The 25225-nt window shown below is 43.4% G+C and overlaps 1 protein-coding gene across 1 annotated transcript; it reads left to right on the plus strand.

Annotated features, from left to right (window-relative positions):
• Positions 1 to 12363: 12363 nt before the first annotated feature.
• LOC125386965 lies at positions 12364 to 16497 on the plus strand. The gene is made up of 4 exons (XM_048414150.1): positions 12364 to 12645; positions 13564 to 14385; positions 14527 to 15748; positions 15938 to 16497. Exons 1-4 carry the CDS (start codon positions 12364 to 12366, stop codon positions 16495 to 16497), a joined length of 2886 nt encoding a protein of 961 aa, XP_048270107.1.
• The last annotated feature ends 8728 nt before the right edge of the window (positions 16498 to 25225 follow it).

The raw sequence follows: 25225 nt of genomic DNA on the forward strand, positions 1-25225 counted from the left end.
GTGCCTAAGGGCACGAAATCATCGGATACGTGGAGAAAAGTCTTCGTTCGGAAATTGAGGGAAATTGACTTTACTGTTAATTGGTCAATTCCCATGTTGGTGGTTAGGGAAGGGTGCTAGCCGCCCTTAAGAGAGAGTTCGAGAAGAGGAAGCGTCGTTCGTGAGAAAAATAGATTTCTCCTATATTCTCGTAATTGGAGCGAGGACTGTTTGTCGGTTTGAAGGACCTTAATTAAACAAATCTTAAGATTTATAGCCGGTCCTCGGACTAGCTGATCATGTACTTACTCAAATAATAGAGTCTGCGTGTGCCGAGCCACAGAAAAGAAATCGTTGAAATTTTTACCGTCGTGCCCCGTTCCAAGCATTCCTTTTATAGATAGCTATAGAGTTACTCCATGCCTTTATTAGACAAAACGTTCATCCCTTGACCGCGGCTACGTTCGGTACTGGTTGTCGCCTCGAGGCCAAGTGCAGTATCACAAGTTTCGAACAATTACAATCGGACTGGATGGCTACAATTGTTGAATTACAGCTATGGTAGAATCTAGATTACAATGTTACGGGATTTTCCCAAAATTCCAAACGGAACGTTCTCGTGATATTTCATCTCCGACTTATATTTATGCTTGATCTGTCTGTGACCAGTGCAGATATAGCGCGAACTGGCTGGTTAGCGATGTATTTGGCAAGGAATGTGGAGTACCAGGCACATCGAATTGTCGACATATCAGCAACAGCAACGGAGATACGTGGAGTTGAATATTTGAGTCTGAATCTGCAAAACAACAATTACACTGCACATAACAGAGACCAGAGTCGATGTTCTGCCGCGCAACACATCTGCACTCAATCCCGCGCGGCTTGACAGCCAACGGTCCACGTGCCATCCTTCGAATCCTCCATAGGCCCAAGGACCCACCATAAAGATGAAATCCTAACTGCATTGTTCGCACATATGGTCTAAGTCAATCTGTTTGTCCGAAAAGACATTCTAACTCTAGAAGTGTTGTCGGTCGGTTTTTAGAAAGGTCCTTGGGTTTATTACGCGCTCTTAAGAATTACGGAGAAAGCGGGTAGTGGCCTAACGAAAAATGCGGACATCTACCTAACGGAAAATCTGAGTTTTCCCATAAACAATGTCGCCTAGGACCCACGTTGGTAGGAGGCTTCTTCCTCCTCTCTTCCTTCCTAACATTAGTCATAACCAATCGGCATCGCGGATCATTGCCCTCACTTTCCTAACTAACAATGTATGCATCGAATCCGCGTTCTTCGTTCAAAGGGCACAACCATACCAAGCTCCGTACTCACATCAGAATAAACTTTAGAGTTACATCATCTCTCACGGTGACTAGAGTTCCTGCAATCCCTATAACTCTCACCGTTCCTATATCTCTAAGAGCCTCCTATGGCTCTCACAGTATCCAGAAGTCCGACAGCTCCTACAGCCCTCACGGACCGAGAACTCCTATAGCTCACACTCTCATCTAAGAATAATCCTTCTCTTCGTTATCTGTATCTTAAGCAACGGCGTTCTTACTCACTGTGATTGTATAAATCGTTGGAAATACATATATTTTTTATAACTTTGTGACTCCCAGTGTTATACCACAACGACTACACCTATTATCCTAAGCGAAATACGGGGATCAAACTATTCGTGGTGTCGATTATTCCATTCGTAACGGGAATTTACGACTCCCATTGACGCGTATTCAAACGACCGCGTCTCCCCGCTATAGCTCGAAAATACAGTCGACATAGCGCAAACCGGATAAGTACTGTATTTGGCTGTAATTGCGGAGTATAGTGCGCATCGCATTTGCGACATGAATCCAATAGCAGCGCTGATACGTAGGTTTGAACATTTAGGCATGAATATGCAAAACAGCAATTACGCTGAATCTGTCAGTGACCAGAGAAGACATGAGACAGAAGAGAAGATAGAATCGGAAGATGTGCCCTGTGCTCACCAGCGAATCAGGAGCATTACGCTCACCGAATTTTCCTCATATCTGCCATAGAAACGAAGATACGTTGCTTTCGATATTCAAGCATGAATATGCTAAACTGCAATTATGGTGTAGTTGACAGGGACAAGAGTGAACAAAACGCTAACCTACTGATGAGCGCTGTATATGACATCAGATGTCAAATATAACGCGCACCGAATTGTCTGTAAGTGTGCCATAGAAACGGAGATTCGTTGATTCGAATATTTAATACTGAATATGTAAAGCTGCAAATACGCAGGGTTCGGCTGGGTCCCGATGTTACATGCATCAAACGGGATAACGTGCACTGTGTTTGGCAGCAAATTTGGAGTATAACGAGCCTCTAATTGTAGCCATATGTGAAGTAGAATCGGAGATACGTCGGTTTGAATACTTAATCCTGCATATACAAAACTGCAACTACGCTGGATCTGGCTGGGTCCAGATTTTACATAGCGTAAACCGGATGACTTGCACTGTACTTGGCATCAGATATGGAATATAACGCGCATCGAATTGTCTACATACCTGCAATCGAAACGTAGTCACGTTGATCTGAATATTTATTCCTGTTGGGAATATGATACATTTACACTGTACATGTGAATGTGTGTGTAAGCGTCAGAGGACGTCCAGGCCTTAGTTGGGACAAAAGACAAGAGTCAGTCGTTACAAGTATCTGGAAGAGTCGGTTGGCAACAAGCGTGCGTGCGGGTAGGATTTCGAGGTCTTTAGAGTATAAGATATATGTATAACAGTTGTGTCCTAAATAAAGGGAATTATTTGTATTTCCGAACCCCTTCTATATCCTTACAGTGGCGTCGATTATCTGATGGTAATGGGAATTTACGACTCTCGTTGACGCGAAACATAGTTGATTTTGTTTAAATGCTAGTTATAGTTTCACGTGATTAGTGGCAGAAGCAAAGAAGGGTATACACGAATCATTTATAAACCACTTAAGATGTATCGGCGAAAATGACTTGAAATAGTATTTCTTTACTCAGATTGCCTTATTTTCATATTGCCATTTTAACATAAATGTCATGGTAGAAACCCGGATGATAAATAAATGGCTTATTTCGTTAAACAAATTATTGCCTTTCTGAATTAAATTAGAGACTTTCAATAATACTCAACTACGAAATTTATGTTGATTCTTTTATAAATGGTGCATGCCTGTCAGTTAGACATTATAAGAACGAAGAGTTTACCATTAAAACTTTAAAATTTCGACAAAAGTTTTAAAGCGTAGGCGTCACTGTGTAGGTACGTAGGTAGGTAAATTGAGGTCAACCGGATGTAGAGTTAGTGCCGCATCGGCCACGCTGGTCTTTACCTTTCTCTCATTGCGTTCGTCAGATAATTAATATAATTTACATGTTATTATAAACAGTATTATAAATTATTATAAATTTTTGTACATTATATATATTGTTGAGGTAAATAAATTCAAAATTTAGGGAACAACGAATTCAAGTATTATCCTGTGCTGTCGGGTTACTATTGGTGGCGGGGCAGCAGCCGCTTGGTGTACGTGGGCGTTGCCTCTGGGCCGCTTCGGTCAATCTCACTCCGCGAGTAGTTGGTAACGGTTGTGTCGAAGTTAGTGACGAAAGTGCGCAGTGGTTTCTCAGTCTGATTCGTGTATTTTCCATGTATGTTATATCAGATTTCTTGGATATTATTTCGTCACAGTGTAATATGTGTCTCTTTTATACTTGCGAACTGGTTAATTCTATCGTTGTTACTGAATGTTATAATATTCTGGTACGTTAGTGTATTTGTAATGTTATAGAATGGATTCGGAAATACAAATAATTCCCTTTATTTAGCACACAACATTTATACATATATCTTATACTCTAAAGACCTCGAAATGCTACTAGCACGCACGCTTGTTGTCAACCGGCTCCTCCAGATACTTCTAACGCCTGACTCTTGTCTTTTGTCCCAACTAAAGCCTGGACGTCCTCTGACGCTTACACGCACATTTACATGTACAGTTTAAATGTATCATGTTCCTAACACGCCTCCTTACATTTATACTGTACACTTAATCGTATTTACATGCCTTGACGAATTACGTAACAGAAACTTTAACACTTATTACTTTATCTACATTTCTCTTAGTTTACATTCATCCATGACCTAAACCTTTCGAATTTCTCTCTCTGTACACAGTGCCTTCGTAAATATATCCGCAGTATTTTCGTCTGTACTTACCTTAAGTATGTTTATCTTGTTCTCCTTTAAGCACTCGTGAACATAGTGGTAATGAACTTCAATGTGTTTAGAATTTTTTGTAAAATTTCCGTGCTTTGCTATACTCATCACTCCAGAGTTATCCTCATCAATTTTTACAGGGTTATCGTCTAGATTTACATTGAAGATTTTCATAATTTCCATAATGGACATTAATTCACTCACCGCTTCCGATAGAGCTACATACTCTGGATACGTCGAGGCTTTTGTCACACACCTTTGTTTTTTGGACTTCCAACCAATTACATTTACACACAATCTAATTACATATTCAGAAGTCGATTTCTTTTCTAAATGATCTCCTGCCTAATCAGCGTCCACATAACAATCTATCGTTTCACATTTTTCATTCCTTTTATAATCTAGTCTTAAGTCTCTAGACCGATACAAATATTTCAATATTCGCAAAGCAAATTTAAAATGTGTCTCATTACAACAATCTTGAAATCTACTCAAATAATTCACACTATAACTTATATCGCTGTAGTATCGTGGGCAAAAGGCCCAAGACAGCGGCCGAACCGTATACAAAGTGGCGAGAGCCGTTGCGCCGTCGAGTACATCAATGTGTCGTCGGTCTTTTCAAGTGGACAGTTTTATGGAAAGAGCCTGCGTGACCCTGGCCATGGGGTTTCGGGACATGTGTTCGATGGGACGAGAAAAGACAAAGAGACGCTAAGGGTAGAGTTGGTTGAGACGCCAGCGAGAACGAATGCAAGAGGAGTGCAGTATGAGTTGAGAAGCGAGAGCGTGCGAGTGCAGATGCCAAAGACGAGAGTTGTAGAGTTGCTAGCGTTGTAGAGAGATCGAGTTGTTAGTTATAGAGTTGCGAGAGTGATTTGAACGGAATAAGACTTTTGTGTTTTAGTTCAAGTTGAACATTTATCGTTCTCTGTCCAATTAATCTTTGTTATTTTTATTTTTCTTAATAAATAGTATTAGGAGAATTTTACAAACCTAAATTATCCTAATCCTATCCCTTTTACGATACTACAAATTGGGGGCTCGAGCCGGGATTGAAACCAGACAGAGAACGACACGTTTAACGGAACTAATTGTGCTGAAAAAAAGAGTTGAAAATGGCAAATTGTGAAGAGGAACAGTTTTCGACTGAAGAGGTTTCGACGCTGGAGGAGCTAAGAAATAAGCTCGCAAGTCTGAATCTGCCGATATCAGGTTCGAAGTCAGTGCTGATGGCCAGGCTGAACCGAGCGTATAAGGCTGGTCAATCAACTTCGAAGGAATCGAAGCGCGATGAGGAATCGGTAAATCAGCGAAACCTAAGGAGTGGGCAGAGAGCTGAGCGCGATCAGGATGGAGATGAAGACCTCGAGAAGCTGAGGACGAAGGAGTTGAGAGCGCGCCTCGCTAGCTTGGGGTTAAAGGTCACAGGGAGAAAATCTGAACTACGCGCACGGCTACAGGCGGCCCTGGAAGGAGGCAACGTACCGTCGGAAGAAGAAAGCGACGACGAAAGTGACAATGAAGAAGATGAGAGAGACGTGATAAAACACGAGGGAGGTACGCGAGCGATGTGCTCGGACCGTGATGAATATCGCCAAAAGGCAGGTACCGTCTCGGTATTAAGCTTTAAAGACGTCGAAGACGCATTAGAATTGTTTAGCGGCGACAAAGGTGAAAACGTGGAGCGATGGTTCGAATCATTCGAAGAAGTCGCGGACACGTGTATGTGGTCCGACGGCCAGAAGGCAGTCTACGCGAGGAAGCTGCTGAGGGGATCGGCGAAAATATTCGCAAGCTTCGAGTGCCATGCCAGGACTTGGCATGAGCTGAAGAAGGGACTAATCAGAGAGTTCTCCAGAAAGTCCAACAGTAGGCAAGTACACAAAAAGCTTAGTGGGACGAGAAAGAAAAGCGACGAGGCGTGCTTGGCCTACATGTATCGCATGCTGGAAATAGCCAGTCATGCCGATATACAGGAAGAAGTCAAAGTAGAGTACATCATAGACGGGATAATAGACGAAGAAGTCCATAAATCTATGCTGTATGGTGCTGCATCCATCAAGGAGCTAAGGAAGAGGTTAATCGCGTACGAGGAGCAGAAGAGCCGAAGGACGAAGTCGGTTGCGAAGCCGGCCAGAGTTGAGAGAAACAACAGTCCCAGTCAAGGTGAAAGTGCGAGAAAGACGCGTTGCTACAATTGCGGCGATAAAGCACATGTAAGCGCGGATTGCCCGAACAGATCGAGAGGTCCTAAGTGTTTCAAGTGTAGAGAGTACGGACACGTCGCATCGAAATGCAGCGATCTGGGTAAGTCCCCTAAAGAGGTTTGTAATACACAAAAGTCGCTGCGAGCGGGTTGTAAGAGTGTTAGAATTGGAAATTGCGAACTGAGCGCGTTGATAGATACCGGTAGCGAATTAACCCTGATGCGGGCGGATCAACATGCCAAAATTGGAGCGCCCAAATTAATTCGAGAAATTATCGAGTTTCGCAGTATCGGATCCGAGAACAATCTTACGCTCGGGAAATTTTCAACGGATATTGTCATAGATGATGAGTTATATCATATAACGGTGCATGTAGTTCCGAACACTATGATGCACCGTTCGTTGATAATAGGCACAGACTTCCTGGATACCGTTGAGATGAACAGGAGGAGGGGAGATATCTCCATTTTCAGATTAAAAGACGAAAACTCCGATGGGATTCCGGAAGTTTTTAAAGTAGACATAGAGACGGGGGCGCGTGGAGTAGATTTATCCCATGTCGAAAACGTGCACCATAAGCAGGCAGTAGAGAGTTTAATCCGAAATTATAGGCCACAGAAAACGCGCGAAGTAGGAATCAAAATGAATATAATATTGCATGACGATATTCCGGTTTACGAAAGGCCGCGAAGACTATCTCCACAAGACAAGGTCGAGGTCGACAAACAGATCAAAATGTGGCTGGAGGATGGAATAATACGCCAATCACATTCCGACTATGCCAGTCCGATCGTTTTGGTCAAAAAGAAAGACGGCTCGACTAGAATTTGCGTTGATTATAGACAATTAAATAAAAAGGTAGTAAAAGATAGATACCCACTGCCCTTGATCGAAGACCAACTAGATTCGCTACAGGGCTCGAGGGTATTTAGCACGTTGGATCTTAAGAACGGATTTTTTCATGTTCCTGTTGGGGAAAGTAGCAGGAAGTATACAGCGTTCGTAGTCCCCACAGGCCAGTACGAATTCCTCAAAATGCCTTTTGGATTGTGCAATTCGCCAGCCGTCTTTCAGAAATATATAAACGCAGTTTTTAAAGAGTTGATCGCGACAGGGGTGGTGCTGACGTACATGGACGATCTGATCGTGCCGTCGACTGACTTTTCGAGTGGGATAGAGAAACTAAGCACAGTGCTGCGTGTTGCTAGTGAACACGGACTACTCGTAAACTGGAGTAAATGTCGATTCCTACAAACGAAAATAGAATATTTGGGCCACATCATCGAGGGCGGTAATATTCAACCATCTGAATGCAAAACCAAGGCCGTCGCTAATTTCCCGGAGCCCCGATCGGCTAGAGATGTTCAGAGTTTCCTGGGCTTAGCGGGATACTTTAGGAAGTTTGTGCCCCGGTATTCTGTCATCGCGAGACCATTAACAGATCTATTAAGGAAAAATGTCCCGTTCAGGTTCGAATCGCGCGAGCGCGAAGCGTTCGGAAGCCTAAAAACTGCGTTAAGCGAGAAGCCACTGTTGAAGCTGTATCGTGTTGGAGCGGAGACTCAGCTGCATACGGATGCGTGCAGCGGGGGATACGGAGCGATCTTACTGCAACGCGACAGCGAGGACAACGTTTTTCACCCCGTGTATTATTCGAGCGGAAAAACTTCACCGGCTGAAGAGAAGTACACCAGTTACGAGCTTGAGGTTTTGGCCATCGTGAAAGCGCTGAAGAAATTCCGTGTCTACTTGCTCGGCATTCCATTCAAAATCGTTACAGATTGTCAGGCGTTCGCGTTAACAATGCGGAAAAAGGACTTGTGCGTGCGCGTCGCGAGGTGGGCGATCCTCCTAGAGGAGTTCGATTATAAGGTGGAGCATAGGCCCGCGACCAGTATGATGCATGTCGACGCGTTGAGTCGAAATCCCCTACCCGAGGTCATGCTAATAGACGAAGACGAACGAGGGATTGTCGTACGTTTGAGAGAAGCGCAGTTGCGAGAGGATGACCTGCGACAGATCCGAGACGACATAAAGCAGTACGAGGCCGACGGGTACGTCTTAAGAAACGAACTTTTGTATCGAGAAGTAGAAGACACACCGCTATTGGTCGTGCCGAAGTCGATGCAAACCCAAGTGGTCCGACGAGCTCACGAACGTGGCCATTTCGGCGTTACCAAAACAGAGGCGTTGGTAAAAAGGGACTACTGGTTCCGGGGAATGCGCGAGAAAGTGGAAAGGGTGGTGCGGAGTTGCATCGACTGTATCCTTGCGGAGAGAAAGCAAGGGAAGAAGGAAGGGTTGCTAAATACCATCGACAAGGGAGAATTGCCGTTCGACACGTATCACGTCGATCATATTGGACCGTTGCCCACTACAAAGAAAAGCTACCGGCATATCTTCGTAGTGGTCGATGCTTTCACCAAGTTCGTCTGGTTGTACCCTACCAAATCAACGGGTTCTGCAGAGGTCATCAGCCGCTTGGAAAAACAGTCTGTTTGTTTCGGGAATCCCAGAAGGATCATCTCTGACCGTGGGACGGCGTTCACAGCTGGTACTTTCGAGGACTATTGTAGTGAGGAAGGCATAGAGCACGTGCGAACTACAACTGGAATTCCGCGGGCCAATGGTCAGGTAGAAAGAGTAAATCGGATACTTATCCCGTTGTTGACGAAGTTATCTGCACCAACGCCAGGCGAGTGGTTCAAGCACCTGGAGAGAACTCAAAAATACCTCAACGCAACTCCCAGCAGAAGCACTAGCGTTACTCCGTTCCAGTTGCTGTTTGGCACGCGGGCGAGAATGCGGGACGATCCGCAGATGAGGCAGTTAGTTGAAGATGAATGGGCCGCGATGTTCCAGGAAGAACGGGATCAATTGCGTGAAATAGCAAAGAGACGGATCGAGGAGCTTCAAACCCGCAATAGACAAACGTTCAACAAGAGACGCAAGAAGGCGACGATCTACAAAACAGGAGATCTGGTGGCGATCGAGAGGACGCAAGGCGGTCCTGGGTTAAAGCTGCATTCAAAGTTCCTTGGGCCGTACCGTGTGGTGAAAGTCCTGCGAAATGACCGCTACGTAGTGCAACGAGAAGGCGAACACGAGGGACCGCGCACGACTTCCACTGCAGCCGACCACATGAAGTGGTGGAACGCTGGTGTTAGTGATGATAGTGAGAACAGTGATGAGCACATCTGAGGGCAGATGTGATTTGTCAGGAATGGCCGAGTGTAGTATCGTGGGCAAAAGGCCCAAGACAGCGGCCGAACCGTATACAAAGTGGCGAGAGCCGTTGCGCCGTCGAGTACATCAATGTGTCGTCGGTCTTTTCAAGTGGACAGTTTTATGGAAAGAGCCTGCGTGACCCTGGCCATGGGGTTTCGGGACATGTGTTCGATGGGACGAGAAAAGACAAAGAGACGCTAAGGGTAGAGTTGGTTGAGACGCCAGCGAGAACGAATGCAAGAGGAGTGCAGTATGAGTTGAGAAGCGAGAGCGTGCGAGTGCAGATGCCAAAGACGAGAGTTGTAGAGTTGCTAGCGTTGTAGAGAGATCGAGTTGTTAGTTATAGAGTTGCGAGAGTGATTTGAACGGAATAAGACTTTTGTGTTTTAGTTCAAGTTGAACATTTATCGTTCTCTGTCCAATTAATCTTTGTTATTTTTATTTATCTTAATAAATAGTATTAGGAGAATTTTACAAACCTAAATTATCCTAATCCTATCCCTTTTACGATACTACATCGCGTCTGGTATTTTCACTAATATACAACAGTGCGCCAATTAAATTTTTGTATCCAATATCCTCTCTATTTATCACAGCTCTTTCAATTTTTAAGTTGGTCTACATAGGTGCACAGTACAATTTGCTATTTTGTAACTTACATTTGTTTGCTAATGATTCAATGTATTTCTTTTGGCTTAATCTTATTTCATTTTTGAAATAATCATAGTCTATATTTATTCCAAGATATTCTTTGACTTCACCTAAATCTTTCATTTCAAATCTATTAGTTACTAACTTCTTTACCCTTTGTATCTTCCTTTTATTTTTACTACAAATTAGCAAATCGTCTACATACATTAGCAAATAAACAACATTTTCTCCCTCTCCATGTATATATATGCACAACTCTATGTTATTCTTCTTGAAACCTAATCTCGTCACATACTTATCAAGACACTCATACCACTCTCTTCGACTTTCTTTTAAACCATAAAGCCCTTTCGATAGTTTACAAACTCTATTCGTTCCGTCCGCATATCCCTTTGGTTGATTTCCATATACCTCCGAAGTTACTTCACCATTTAAAAAAGCAGTTTCTACATTCATTTGCTCAATAATTAATCCATTTTGACAACAATATGATAGCAATATCTTAAAGGTCTCATTACTCGCTACTGGGGAGTATATGTCATCGGCTACGTTTCTTTGTTGGAATCCTCTTGTTACGCCACGAGGCTTAACACAGGCTGTATTTTCTAACCGTCACTCGCGGCCCTACAATGTCTCAGTCAGATCGTCTTATCTGACCGCCGGATCATATACAATGTATCGACGAGCCCATAGCTGTCGCCAAGCAACGAGTTCTCGAAACGTCGAATTTGGTCCGTTACGTTTTCCACGCAAGAACAGACATACGTGATCATAGGCGCGAACGGTGGCGTGACCTAAGTATAGTGGGGGTCGTCTTAAAGACGAGACAAAGAAATCATCCAAAAGTCGATCAGTTCCTTGTGACGCGTCGAACATTACACATTGAGCCAAACATTCACTTATTCTATTAAGTATCATATCGTGCTACGTCCACCAAGAGACTAAGCTCAATTGTAAGAGCCTTGCTCTATATTGTATACATCTATATTATCTGCGTGCGATAATGTTGTTAATTGTTGATATCTTTTCAATCGTGTAGACTAAGTGTTGGAAATATACATTATTATAATTCTGTGACTCTCAGTGTTATACCGCATCAACCACCCCGATTATCCTAACCGAAATACGGGGATCGAACTATTCGTGGTGTCGATTATTCTAATCGTAACGGGAATTTACGACTCTCGTTGACGCGTATTCTAACGACCGCGTCTCCCCGCGATAGCTCTATTTTATATGGTCCTTCGAGCCGGATTCAGTGTCAAGTGAATAGTGCTCGCCAGTGACACCCACTACAATACAGTGCCACGTGAATCCAACACAACCAGCAGCGGAAACGTTACCACCCCAGCGAGGTCAGTAACGTTAAGGGTCGGCACTTTTGAAGAGGTATAATTCGGTGGTTGAAACGCAACCACACATCCTCCTACCGCAAGGTGGACAATCGCCAACAGAAGTAAGTCCAAACGATTTCACTATCAATTGCATAAAAAATAATGGCAACCGGAGACGAGCTCGCCAACTTGCATCGTCGCCGGGGCTACTGTAGCGCCCAGTTTACACGCCTCGCAAAAAAACTGAAAGACATCGAACAATCAGGCTGTCCGGACGAGATCGACTTGCTTCAAATTAAAGAACGTCTAGAAACCTTCGAGAAGGAAATCCGTGCATTACAACACCAGATCGTAACTTTAGACGAGGGAGAGATCGCGCGCGGCAGTGAGCTAGCGGAAGAATACGAAAGGCTGCAATGCCGAGTAGCCAAACAATTAATCAATACACGACGAAGTACGCCGTCACAGTCGACAAGCGGCGAATCAGCCGTCGGCCGCGAGTCCGCGTCGCTCAAACTACCGGAGGTTCGCATACCTACATTTGATGGCGCTCTCGAAGATTGGCAGTCGTTTCACGATGCCTTCTCATCAGCGATAGATAGAAATGAAAATTTAGCACCGGTTCAGAAATTTCATCATCTCCGAACAGCCTTGACTGGCTGGGCCGCGCGAAGCATACAGTCATTACCCATCACCGACGCAAATTACGCAATCGCCATGGACGCTCTTAGGGAAAAATTCGACTGCCACCGTCAGATCTGCATGCGTCACTGGGATTTGCTTTTCGACTATCCCAAAATAACTAAAGAAACACCCGAAGCTATAGACGATCTTATCGAGACAGTCAAAGTACATCTCCAAGCGTTAGAAAGACTCGGGGACCCAGTCACGTCAAACGCCATTCTCATAAAGCTTGTCACGTCGAAGTTACCCTCAGCCGTTGTTCGCGAATGGCAACATACCCTACCGGACAAGAAATTGCCGCCATATACGCATTTAGTAGATTTTCTAAAAACACGGACGAATAGCGACAGAGCGTGTTCATCATTAACCGTCAAAAAAGGGGCGTCCGATCAACGCGACCGTCGGCGACAGGACGCGCCGCGAAGCTATACATTCGTAACTACACATAATACGTTGTTGTGTCCGAACTGCCACGGACAACACAAATTATGGAATTGCCATGTCTTCAAAACGAAGACTCCCAAAGAACGCCTGGAAATCGCCAAAAGGGCGTCGCTCTGTACCAATTGTTTAGGCAAGGGACACGCTCTCACTCAACGCTCCGCGGGATCATGTCGCATCTGTAGACAGCGACATCACACGTATCTGCATCAAGACCAGGGGCATAGCAAAACACGAACACGTGTCGACCGAACATCGAGCGGTCGATCGTCGAGCGACCGATCATCCAGCGGTCGATCTTCGCCCAGTTCACCGTCCCCGCGTTCGTCACATCGTTCGAGACGCTCATCTTCGTCTCCCCGAGCGTCTCGCCGGTATTCTCGTCGAGATTCTCGCCGAGAGTCTCCCCGAGCGTCTCCCCGAACGTCTCCCCGAGCGTCTCGTCGAGATTCTCGCCAAGAGTCTCCCCGAACGTCTCCGCGAACATCCCCGACACGCGAATCTCGGTTTCCGCGATCGGCGGCATCGGGATCGACCATATCGTCCAGTCCTAAACGACACGGAAAACAATGACGTCATCAGACGAGCCTGTTAGGGACCGAACCACAGAAAACGGACTCATCGACCCCGCTCCCTTTTGAACAATTGCAACACGACTTGTTAGTCACAGCGCAGGTCAACATCTTGAATAATGAAATTCAACCAGTTCGTTGTAGAGCTCTGCTAGATACCGGCTCTAGCATGAACTTTATCACCGAAAGGCTCGCTAACTCATTAAAACTCAATCAACAGAAATGTTCGGTCCCAATCGGAGCACTCAACACGTTATCGACGACCTCGAAACGCTACATCACGGCCACGATCACCTCTATTGACGGCACATACGTACGCAACTTGACGTTTCTGATCATACCGACTATCGCGTCTTGGGTCCCAAACCAACCCGTAGATCGCTCAACGATACAGATACCTAGGAATCTCCAATTAGCCGATCCAAGATTCCATAGACCTGCTCCGATCGAAATATTGTTGAGCGCCGGACCAACACTAGCATCACTCTGTGTCGGCCAACTTGATATCAGTCAAGCAAACGGGCCCGACTTGCGTCTGCAAAAGACGAGATTCGGATGGGTCATCGGGGGGAGCCCAACCTCACAATCATTAGCATACGCATTTCACACCTCCACGACGGCTTTAAAGGCGGACCTCGCCCGTTTTTGGGAAATCGGCGAGGGACCGCCCACCGCACGAATTTCGGAATCGGAACGACAGTGCGAGGAGCACTTTCGAAATCACGTTCAACGCAACAACGAAGGGCGATACGTTGTCGCTCTCCCATTCAACGAAACAACTCCTCCGCTTGGATCTTCCAAAGCCATGGCAATGAAGCGACTCACTTCCCTCTGCCGTCGATTCCAACGAGACAAACAATTCGAAGCCGACTATCACGCCGTAATACAAGAATACTTGGAATTAGGACATATGACGAAGATCACCACGGACCACTGCGCGGACGACGGATATTTTCTGCCACATCACGGCGTGATCAAAGAATCCAGCCGGACTACAAAACTCCGAGTTGTGTTCGACGGATCTGCACCAACCACCACCGGAGTTTCATTAAACGACGTACTTCATACGGGACCGAAACTACAAGACGACATATTTCTTATCCTTTTAAGATTTCGTTTTCATCAGTATGTCATTACAGGCGATGTCGAAAAGATGTATCGACAATTTCTTGTGCGTCCAGAGGATCGGAAATTCCAACAAATCTTGTGGCGCAACTCGGACGGAGAAGTGGACATCTATCAACTTAACACAGTGACATTCGGGCTGTCAGCGGCCCCCTATCTAGCCATTCGGTGCCTCAAACAACTGGTAGACGACGAGGGACATCGATACCCACGAGCAGCGATTGTCTTACAGCGAGACTTCTACGTCGACGATGTTCTCACAGGAGCCGATACAAAGAACGAGGCACAATCACTGAGAACGGAGCTCATAGAGTTGCTTAAATTAGCCGGCTTAAACATCCGAAAATGGGCAGCGAACGACCGGGAACTGCTACGAGGACTTTCCGAGCAGGACATAAACGATAAGCTGCTACTAGGCGAATCGCAAACTTTCAAAACTCTGGGTGTTGTTTGGAATTCCTTTGACGATTCGATCCTATATTCCGTCAAAATCAATCCTACCGCCTCTCGAATTACGAAGAAAACAATCAGCTCCGAAATTGCCAAGATCTACGACCCTCTTGGATTACTGACACCAGTGATCGTTCGCGCTAAGATGTTGCTCCAACGACTTTGGACTTTAAAACTTGACTGGGACGAATCTCTTCCGGCTGACGTACATACAGAATGGAGCAAATATTATTCACAGCTACCTTTGCTAAATAACGTGAAGTTTCCACGTAAAACTATAATCAAGACTGCAGCGGAAATTGAATTACACGGATTCTGCGACGCCAGCGAAAGGGCGTATGGGGCATGCGTCTACCTTCGCACCATCGCTCCGGATGGTCATGTTTGGACACGACTCCTCACTGCAAGGTCAAAGGTGGCTCCACTCAAATCACAAACCATTCCAAGGCTGGAACTGAGTGGAGCACTTCTTCTCGCATCATTGGCCACTACAGTCCTTCAAGCGTTACCAAGCAATATTTCTCGGACCGTTTACTGGACTGATTCTACAATCGTTTTACACTGGATTAATACATCACCCCATACGCTGAAAACCTTCGTCGCCAATCGTGTGACAGAGATTCAACAAAAGACTCACACCTCAGATTGGCGCCACATTCCCACTACCGATAACCCTGCAGATCTCATATCTCGAGGCCAATCACCCCAAGACTTCCTGCGATCTACCATTTGGCAACATGGACCAGAATGGCTCCAACAACCTGAAAAATACTGGCCGTCGTGGAACCCAGTACCATTAGTTGAAATACCAGAGCAAAAGAAGGCAACATGTCTGTCCGTGACTCCGCCTGACCACAGTCTACTGGAGAGATATTCTTCTTGGCCCAAGCTGATAAGAATTGCCGCTCGTTGCCTCTGATGGAGGCAAAAACAGGATCGGGGGGGACCTCTAACCACACATGATTTAACCAATGCGCATAACAAATTGGTCAAATTGTTACAACTCTGTTATTTTCCAGATGAAATACGTACTCTCCGCACAGATCGAAATTCTGCAGTGAAGGGGAAGCTGCAACGACTCAATCCATTTCTGGACAAGGACGAGATATTGCGAGTCGGAGGCCGACTCAGTCATTCACCAATGCCCTTCACTCAGAAACACCCAATCATTCTACCCAAATCCTCAGTTACAGCACTCATAATCGAGCATGAACACCTCCTAAATCTCCACTCCGGAACTCAAGCTACCTTATATGCCTTGAGGAGATCTTACTGGCCTATCGACGGCCGTAATCAAGTTTGGAGCACGCTGAAGAAGTGCGTACGTTGCTGCCGAGCCAATCCACCTCCAGTAGAGTACGTAATGGGCGACCTTCCAGCTGCACGGATAACGGAATCTCGTCCATTTACCAACGTCGGAATCGATTATTGCGGACCGTTCTACATCAAGGAACGAAAGGATCGCAACCGACGAAAAATCAAGGTATATGTAGCAATCTTCGTATGCCTTGCAGTTAAAGCAGTCCACCTCGAGCTGGTCACCGATCTCACTAGCGAGGCCTTCATTGCTGCTCTGTGAAGATTCATCGCTCGCCGAGGATTCTGTGTAACAATTTATTCTGACAACGGCACCAACTTCGTTGGCGCCAACAATGAATTACGAGAGCTCCGAAACGTCCTGCAGTCCGACGATCATAAGGTAAAGATTCAGTCCTTTTTAACCGATCGACGAATCGAATGGCACTTCATTCCTCCCAACTCACCTCACTTCGGCGGGCTGTGGGAGGCTGCGGTGAAGTCCTTCAAACGACATCTCAGACGTGTCGCAGGTAACGAGCTCTTAACATACGAAAATTTGAACACACTGATCATTGAAATCGAGTCTATCCTCAACTCCCGTCCTCTGACTCCAATATCATCTGACCCAAACGATCTTCTTGTCCCTACTCCCGGTCACTTCCTCATCGGAGATGCACTAACAAGCTTTCGAGAACGAGATTTCCGAGACACTCCATCCAATCGTCTCTCCAGCTGGCAACATATTCAAAGGGTCAAACAACATTTCTGGCGCCGCTGGCATCGAGAATACCTGAACGAGCTGAACATCCGAAATAAATGGAGCAAGGGCAGTCACGACATCCGAGTAGGCACCGTAGTAGTCCTCAGGGAGGATAACGTACCATCCATGCAATGGCCTTTGGGCCGCGTGATCAAGGTCCATCCAGGAGTCGACGGAATCATACGGACCGCCACCATGCAGACGGCAACAACTACCCTGGATCGTGGCGTCAAAAGACTGGTCCCCTTACCCATTCACCCAGATCCAGACGAGTCCGACCACCCACACGGAGCGAAGGAGATTCGCCAGCGACGCACCTGACTCCACACCATATCATTTGATCGGTACCCTCTCAACGGGGGGAGGATGTTACGCCACGAGGCTTAACACAGGCTGTATTTTCTAACCGTCACTCGCGGCCCTACAATGTCTCAGTCAGATCGTCTTATCTGACCGCCGGATCATATACAATGTATCGACGAGCCCATAGCTGTCGCCAAGCAGCGAGTTCTCGAAACGTCGAATTTGGTCCGTTACGTTTTCCACGCAAGAACAGACATACGTGATCATAGGCGCGAACGGTGGCGTGACCTAAGTATAGTGGGGGTCGTCTTAAAGACGAGACAAAGAAATCATCCAAAAGTCGATCAGTTCCTTGTGACGCGTCGAACATTACACATTGAGCCAAACATTCGCTTATTCTATTATATTAGTGTAACGCTTATTCTATTAAGTATCATATCGTGCTACGTCCACCAAGAGACTAAGCTCATTGTAAGAGCTTTGCTCTATATTGTATACATCTATATTATCTGCGTGCGATAAGGTTGTTAATTGTTGATATCTTTTCAATCGTGTAGACTAAGTGTTGGAAATATACATTATTATAATTCTGTGACTCTCAGTGTTATACCGCATCAACCACCCCGATTATCCTAACCGAAATACGGGGATCGAACTATTCGTGGTGTCGATTATTCTAATCGTAACGGGAATTTACGACTCTCGTTGACGCGTATTCTAACGACCGCGTCTCCCCGCGATAGCTCGATTTTATACCTCTTACCACTAATCTAGCCTTATACCTGTCACCTGATTTTCTCGTGTAAACCCATTTTACATCTAATACGTCTTTGCTTTTTACCCTTTCTACCAATTTCCAAGTTTTATTCTTATAAAGACATTCTATTTCCTTATTCATAGCTTGTTTCCAATCTTCACTATCTTCACAACAAATCGCCTCCTCAAATGTACAAGGGATATCTACACTACAATAATTTGCATGGATTTCACTAATGTTTTCTTTTTCTGGATATCTTACTGGAGTTCTCTTGTTACGTGTAGATCTTCCAGGGATGTTTAAGCTTTCAAGACTGTTATCATTTTCATCTTCCCTACTTTCTAACTTTTCCTTATTCATGCTTACCAATAAATCATTATCCTCAATGTCATCGTTATCTGTATCGAATGAATTCTCCACAAAACCGATACATTTTGTGTCTGTTTCTATGACCTCTACATGTCTCGCTATTGTTATTTTCCCACCTAATAAGACTCTGTAACCTACTTCACTATATCCAAACAAAATTCCCATATCTGCCTTCTTATCCCATTTAGAAATTCTCTTTTGTTCTTACAAAAACTTTACTTCCATATAGATGTAGATTTTCAACACTTGGTTTTCTCCCGAAGAATATTTCAAAAGGTGTCTTTCTCTCTATAGTATTTGCCAGTATTCGATTTTTCAAGTATACCGCTGTCCAATCTATTTCCAGCCATTTTATGTACTTTCGCTTCCGCTAACAAGCAACGCGCCATGTCCATCACTGTTCTATTATACCTTTCCGTTGTCCCGTTTAATTCATGTACGTAGGTTGGGCAGTTATTTATTCTGATACCTTTATCCCTAGCAAATTTATAAATTCGATTATTCAAGTTCTCTTTTCCATTATCACATCTCAATATTTTAAACCTCTTGCCCGTTAAATTCTCGGCTTCATTTACAAACTGTACGAAACAATCAAACACCTCATCTTTTGATTTTATACAATAACTTCTAGCTATTTTGCTATAATTATCGATAAATGAGATGAAATATTTCTCTTCATTGAATCCGGTAGTTTTGAAGGGACCGCGCACGTCCGAATGACTAATTTCCATTGTCTCCCTAGCCTTGGTTCGATTATTTTTGAATGGTAAATTTTGCATTTTCCTTTCCATGCACACCCTGCATTTCAAAAATTCCTTTTCAAATTCATTCGGTATACCAGTAACTAGCTGTTCTTTACCCAAAATATTTAAATATTTAAAATTTACGTGTCCTAAAAAAAACAAGAGAAAACAAAAAAAACAATAGAATTTATTTCTTGTATTCTGAATTTACACTGATTGCGATTTTGTTCTGAGCTCCAGCCGTGACTTTCCAAGACTGACGCTCTTACAATTTGACTTTCGGTAACATCTGTTTCTTCTTTGTTTGTCATCCCTCAATATCCCTACTACCCTGTAGGCGTACGTGACCGTTATCACACTTCTAGGACATTCGGTGGAAGGACCGTTAGGATACAGATGACTCATTAGGCACTTCGACGATATACATTGTCGCCAAGGCCGCCACATCTCTATCTCCATCATCGGTCCATCGGATTTGAAGTATGCCGGTCGTGACACTCGCTCGTGCCGGTTGTTGACTGACGATGGAAATTTCCATGTCCCCTGCTCGTATTTCCTTTGTTTCCTCCTCCTCTGCTGCGACCACGTGTTGACCCAAGCCAAAAACTGATACCGTTTCCCGCTTCGACGCCATTTTGACACTCTCTCCCAAAATGTCCTACTCTTCCACATCTGAAGCATCCTTCCTTTTTTGCAGAAAAGGCGTTGGATTGCATTTCTCCTCGATTGGACTTATTTTTCCTCTCCGCTATTTCAATTTTATTTTTTAAATACGCTACCGTTTGATTTTCGGCTTTCAGTGCATCTACTATATCCGCTATGTAGCTGTATTCTTCGGGTAACGTATTCAGCATGTAAGTTAGTTTTTCCCTCTCACTCACTTGTGCACCCGCACATTTTAATTCGTTTATTAATTTCTCGAAATCGCTAAAGAACGATGCTGAATCACTGTAGTTCTCAAGTTTTATCTTTTCCAATCTCCTTCTGCATACGACCTGTAGTGCCGTCGACACTTTCAAGTACATTTCATCAAACTTTTTTACTATCTGATACGCCGTTTTTTCTTCTCTAATATATTCCAATGGTCTGTTTGTGATGGCAGTATAAATTATATTTATTGCCTTCGGATCCTTTTTGTCCCAGTCTTCACTGTCTGTTTCTGTCTTCACCCTAGTTGTGACAACCTCGCTTTCTCTATACTTGAGAAACATCGTTATTCTTTGCTTCCACATTCCGTAAATATCCATCGAAAATAGGTATCATGATTTCCAATCTCTCCGTTTTAAATGATTCCTTATCTCTTACTCAAGCGTTCCTACGTGCTCGAAGTGTATTTTTCCTCTTTGTAACCTTTGAACGTTTCTTTCCTTACTGAAGAGTCACTCGACCTAACTCGCAATATTGAAAACCATGCACTAAAATAACTGGCAAAACTATGAACCACGCTCTGCTACCATGTAAAGATATAGAATGGATTCGGAAATACAAATAATTCCCTTTATTTAGCACACAACAGTTATACATATATCTTACACTCTAAAGACCTCTAAACCCTACTCGCACGCACGCTTGTTGTCAACAGACTCTTCCAGATACTTCTACCGACTGACTCTTGTCTTTTGTCCCAACTAAGGCCTGGACGTCCTCTGACGCTTATACACACATTCACATGTACAGTGTAAATGTATCATGTTCCTAGCAGAATTGTTATGCGACTGATGCATCAACATACCATGCAAGAAGAATTGGAAACTAGGACAAAAAGGAAGAACTGTGAAAGAGATCCTTATAATCATAGTAAACGACAAAAAATTCGCAGATGTTCAAGTGAATCTGACGAGGAGGATATTGATGAAAAGGTAGTTGACAATAGAAGAATACAAGTAATAACACAAGAGTCAAACAATCTCCTCGATAACGACAAAAGGATGGTGCGAATGATGGGATATAAGGAGGTTACGGCCTCGGAAATAATGAACAAGGTCGTTTAGAGCCAGTTCAAGCACCTAGACAGCATGGTCGCAGAGGCTTTGGACATCATGTTCTTGGACATGAAGATTCAGGTCTTAAATGGCATCCTGCAGAGGGAGTTATAAAGTGTGTAAAAGATATGAAATGGTGATATGAAAAGTTGACCACAGATGATGAAATTGATTTCTGTTGTGCAGATATAGTGAAAACTGTTATCAATGCGAAAACTTTTTTTAACACTTTTTTAAAATCGTGCTACTGTTAAAATGGCGAATACAGATAGAGCATGTAACTTTATGTTTACTAACCCAAAAGGTTTGAGGGAGAATGGGCTGCTATACTTTGCAGATGTATGTGCCGGAGCAAGAGGTTTTAGTGAACATATTCTATGGCGAAAGAAATGACGTGCTAAAGGATTTGCTCTTACTTTAGAAAATGAACATGATTTCAAATTAGAAGACTTTTATGCGGGTCCTTGTGAAACATTTCATCCATACTACGGACCAAAGGAAAGTGATGATGTCTTTGACCCAGATAATGAAGAGGCATTTACAAATATTATAATGCAGCATACCCATGGCAAAGGAGTACATTTTGTGATGTTTGATTGAGGATTCTCAGCAGAACGACAAGAAAATGTACAAGAAATTCTTTCAAAACAACTGTATCTTTGTCGATGTTTAATAGCATTGATGGTTGAAAGAGAGGGTGGTGATTTTGTGACTTAATTATTCAAGCTTTTTACACCCTTTAGTGCTGGTTTAGTTTATTTAATGTATCGCTGCTTTGAAGAAGTTTTTATTTTTAAACCAAACTCTTCTAGACCAGGAAATTCAGAACGTTACTTAATATGTAAGAAGAAACGATCTGGGGTACAAGATGTTGATGAATATCTGAAGCATGTTAATCATCTGCTTTTAAAAGGTGGTGTAAATGACGACGTTTTACAACTAGTATCATATAATGAATTAAAAAGAGAGAAACAATTTGTTCAATATCTACGTGCTTCTAACAAAGATTTGGCCGGAAAACAAATAATCGACCTGTGTAAAATTGCAGCATTTTATGCGGATAATACTCTTGTTGAGACAAAACAAGCTGATATGCGCAAACAATATCTAGAGTATTGGAAACTTCCAGATGAAACTAGGACAATCCCAAGACACATGAAACCAAAGACAAATTGAATACTCTTTTGAAAGATACGTCATTTCTTACTATTAATCCAGCACAATTGATGGAATTTAACATTGAAAATGCATTTTTATCACTATATGACTGGTTTTGTATGCCATGTGGTACAAAGCCAAGGTCTGATGATGATAAGAAGCACGCTACATTTTATATGGGCGTGGGAAGGAGCAACGTATATACATGTACAAAGAATTCTTGGGTTAGTGTCGATGACATTGGCATAGAATTACCACCAAATACACTTGTAATCGCAGAGGTTGTATATGAAATGACTAAGGAGTTTATATATCAGCAAAAAGTACTTGCATTCCATATTATAGATGCATTCTACTTAGGAGGAGTGGACATTAGCAAAAAATATTTGAGGAGCAGGTAAGCAAGTGAATCTTATTGAGATCAATAATAATCTTTTAGATTTCCAGTAATGAAATGTTTTTTCAAGGAGTACGTTCATGTGATACTAATGTATGACTGTTCTTTAAAGGAAAGAGGAAGCGACGTTGTTCTGTGAAGCTTTGTGGAAACCAGCAGGAAATAACTATACTCGAATACGTGCCAAAGAACTACTTCCAGTTGGTACATATATCTGTGAAAAGTTGCGAGTAACGCAGCGTAAAATGAAAAATAATTCCGATGCCTTAGTATACGAACTTCCAGAAAGGACATTAGATGTTAATGGTTATAATAAGGACAAATTATATTTCATACAACAGAGTGTAAAATTTTTAAGAAGCACTGGAAATCCTTGGAATCGGTATGTCAGTAAAACACATTCCATAAAGTATGTTTTTAATTGAAAAACAAACGAGAAGCTATTCGACCTTCATAGACCAAGTTCAGCAGAAGCAAGTTTCGTTAAATCTTTTAATGGTCGCCTTATTTGTCATTGGCCTAATGATTCATCACTTACTATAAACAGATTTGCAAAATTTATTAAAGATAAGTGTCCGGCATACAATACGCGCTTAGAATATTAAAACTGCAGGCTGTACATATATTCGTACAAGACTTGAACCGCATAGATGTCAAACAGATTAATTCCGTTAATTTGACTGTTATTTCAAATATGAAATACTTGTGATATATTTTAGTACTTAGCATTACATTTCTATAGAAATAGAAGTGTAGCGGTACATGAGTCATAGGACAAAGCAAATTACGTCGTTGTCGCCTCGAAGTACCTAGACCGCTGAGCTACAATTAATGTAAAAACAATGTCACCGCAACCAGCTATTGTCGTCAGGTAGGCAAATACGAATTCTTTCAAACCCCCCCCCCCATCGACTAGTATAGGAAGCCTTAACTCAAATACATCTGACGGTCAAAAACATCAATATTTGACTCAGGTCATTTATAATGAAATATGTAGAGGACACGGTATATGGGAAGTTTGACCGTCAGACTTATTTAAGGTTATCGATTGACGTCGTAATCCTCGAATTCACATAAAATAATAAAGTAAGGTACAACCTATGGGCCCTGAGTCGTAGGTACAATGTGTAAAAATATTCCATAAATGTTCGTCACGAAATTCAGCAGATCGCTCGTTGATACTCGTAGGTATTCGAAGATACTTTACTCTTTGGGTTGCCTCGGTTTATTTATACTGGTCGGGGCAGAAGTCGGAAGATTCAAAATCGTCTTTGTTCGAAGTAGCGGCAACATTTTTATGCTCCGAGTGTAATTACTTGTATCCTTACGATCCTGATACTCCGAGGCAAAGTAACAATAGGATTTGAGTTTCCCTCTGGCTCATATGCCGCAATAAATTATTATAGTTTGTGCTCATGAATAAGAACTTATGAACTATCTAAAAAATATAATAAGCTGAAGTACTGTAGGAAAGTAATTTACAGTGCTACTAGGTTTGGTTACATATTTCAATATCGTTCACGCCATCGCAAAAGCTAGTATGACGCTGCGTCGGCGTATATGCACACGGGGAGGTGATGGGCGAGGCGAGGATGATAGCCTCCCGCGAAGTAGGGCCTGGCCCTGAAGGAGTCCCGCGACGGGTATGAGGGGAGATGATGCGGGTCATGGCACCTAGACTGCGACACCTATTTACATCGTTTTCGAAGGAGGGTGCCAACCCTCGGATATGGCGCACGGCTAGGCTGGTATTGCTTCGGAAGAAGGGACGACCAGCCCTTGTATCGTCCGGTATGCCTATAGGATGAAGTGTGCAATTTCTTCCAAAGAATCATTGCCAGAATCATTGTACTGTTCTCAGTCGAAAATGTTCGTGAGATGTCAACAACGACTTTTGGCATCAATGACATAGTATAGTGATAACTACACTATGAGCTAGGGCCATCTATAGGCAAATTCCGGTTTCATATTTATAGACCTGATACGCTTGATTTGACAGGGATCAGTGCGGACATAGCGCTAATTGTCTAGTGTGCGCTGAATTGGGCAAGAAATCTGGAGTACCGGGCATATCGAATACTCGGCATGTCTGCAAAAGCAAAGGAAGTACGGGGATTTGACCATTTGATTCTGAATATGGAAATCTGCAATGTCGCCGTATTTGACACGGCCGGGGATGTCATAGATGACATAGAGCAAACCGGCTGGAGTATGCTGTATTTGGCAGCAAATGTACAGCATTACGTGCATCCTATTGTCGACATACCTACAATGGATACGGAGATACTTTCACTTGAATAACTAGGCTTGAATATGCAAAACTATAAATACGCTGGATTTGACTCGGTCCGGATTTAACACGGCTTAAACCAGATGAAGCTCTCTGCGTATGGCAGTCAATGTGGAATGTAACGCGCATCGAACTGTTTACATACCTGCAATCGAAATGTAGTCACGTTGATCTGAATATTTATTCCTGAACATGCAAAATTGCATTTTGGCAGGTTTTGGCAGAGACCAGAGTTGACATAGCTCAAAC

The sequence above is a fragment of the Bombus terrestris genome, unplaced genomic scaffold (genome assembly GCF_910591885.1).
Source record: "Bombus terrestris unplaced genomic scaffold, iyBomTerr1.2, whole genome shotgun sequence".
NCBI classification, from domain to species: Eukaryota; Metazoa; Arthropoda; class Insecta; order Hymenoptera; family Apidae; genus Bombus; species Bombus terrestris.

What these genes read in the sequence shown, in the direction of transcription:
- LOC125386965 (XM_048414150.1), top strand. Translation starts at nt 12,364, where the DNA reads ATGGACGCTCTTAGGGAAAAATTCGACTGCCACCGTCAGATCTGCATG. An exon ending in CTGCACCAACCACCACCGGA is followed by an intron (nt 14,386 to 14,526) that starts GTTTCATTAAAC and finishes GTGCGTCCAGAG; the next exon opens with GATCGGAAATTCCAACAAAT. An exon ending in AGAGCAAAAGAAGGCAACAT is followed by an intron (nt 15,749 to 15,937) that starts GTCTGTCCGTGA and finishes GTTATTTTCCAG; the next exon opens with ATGAAATACGTACTCTCCGC.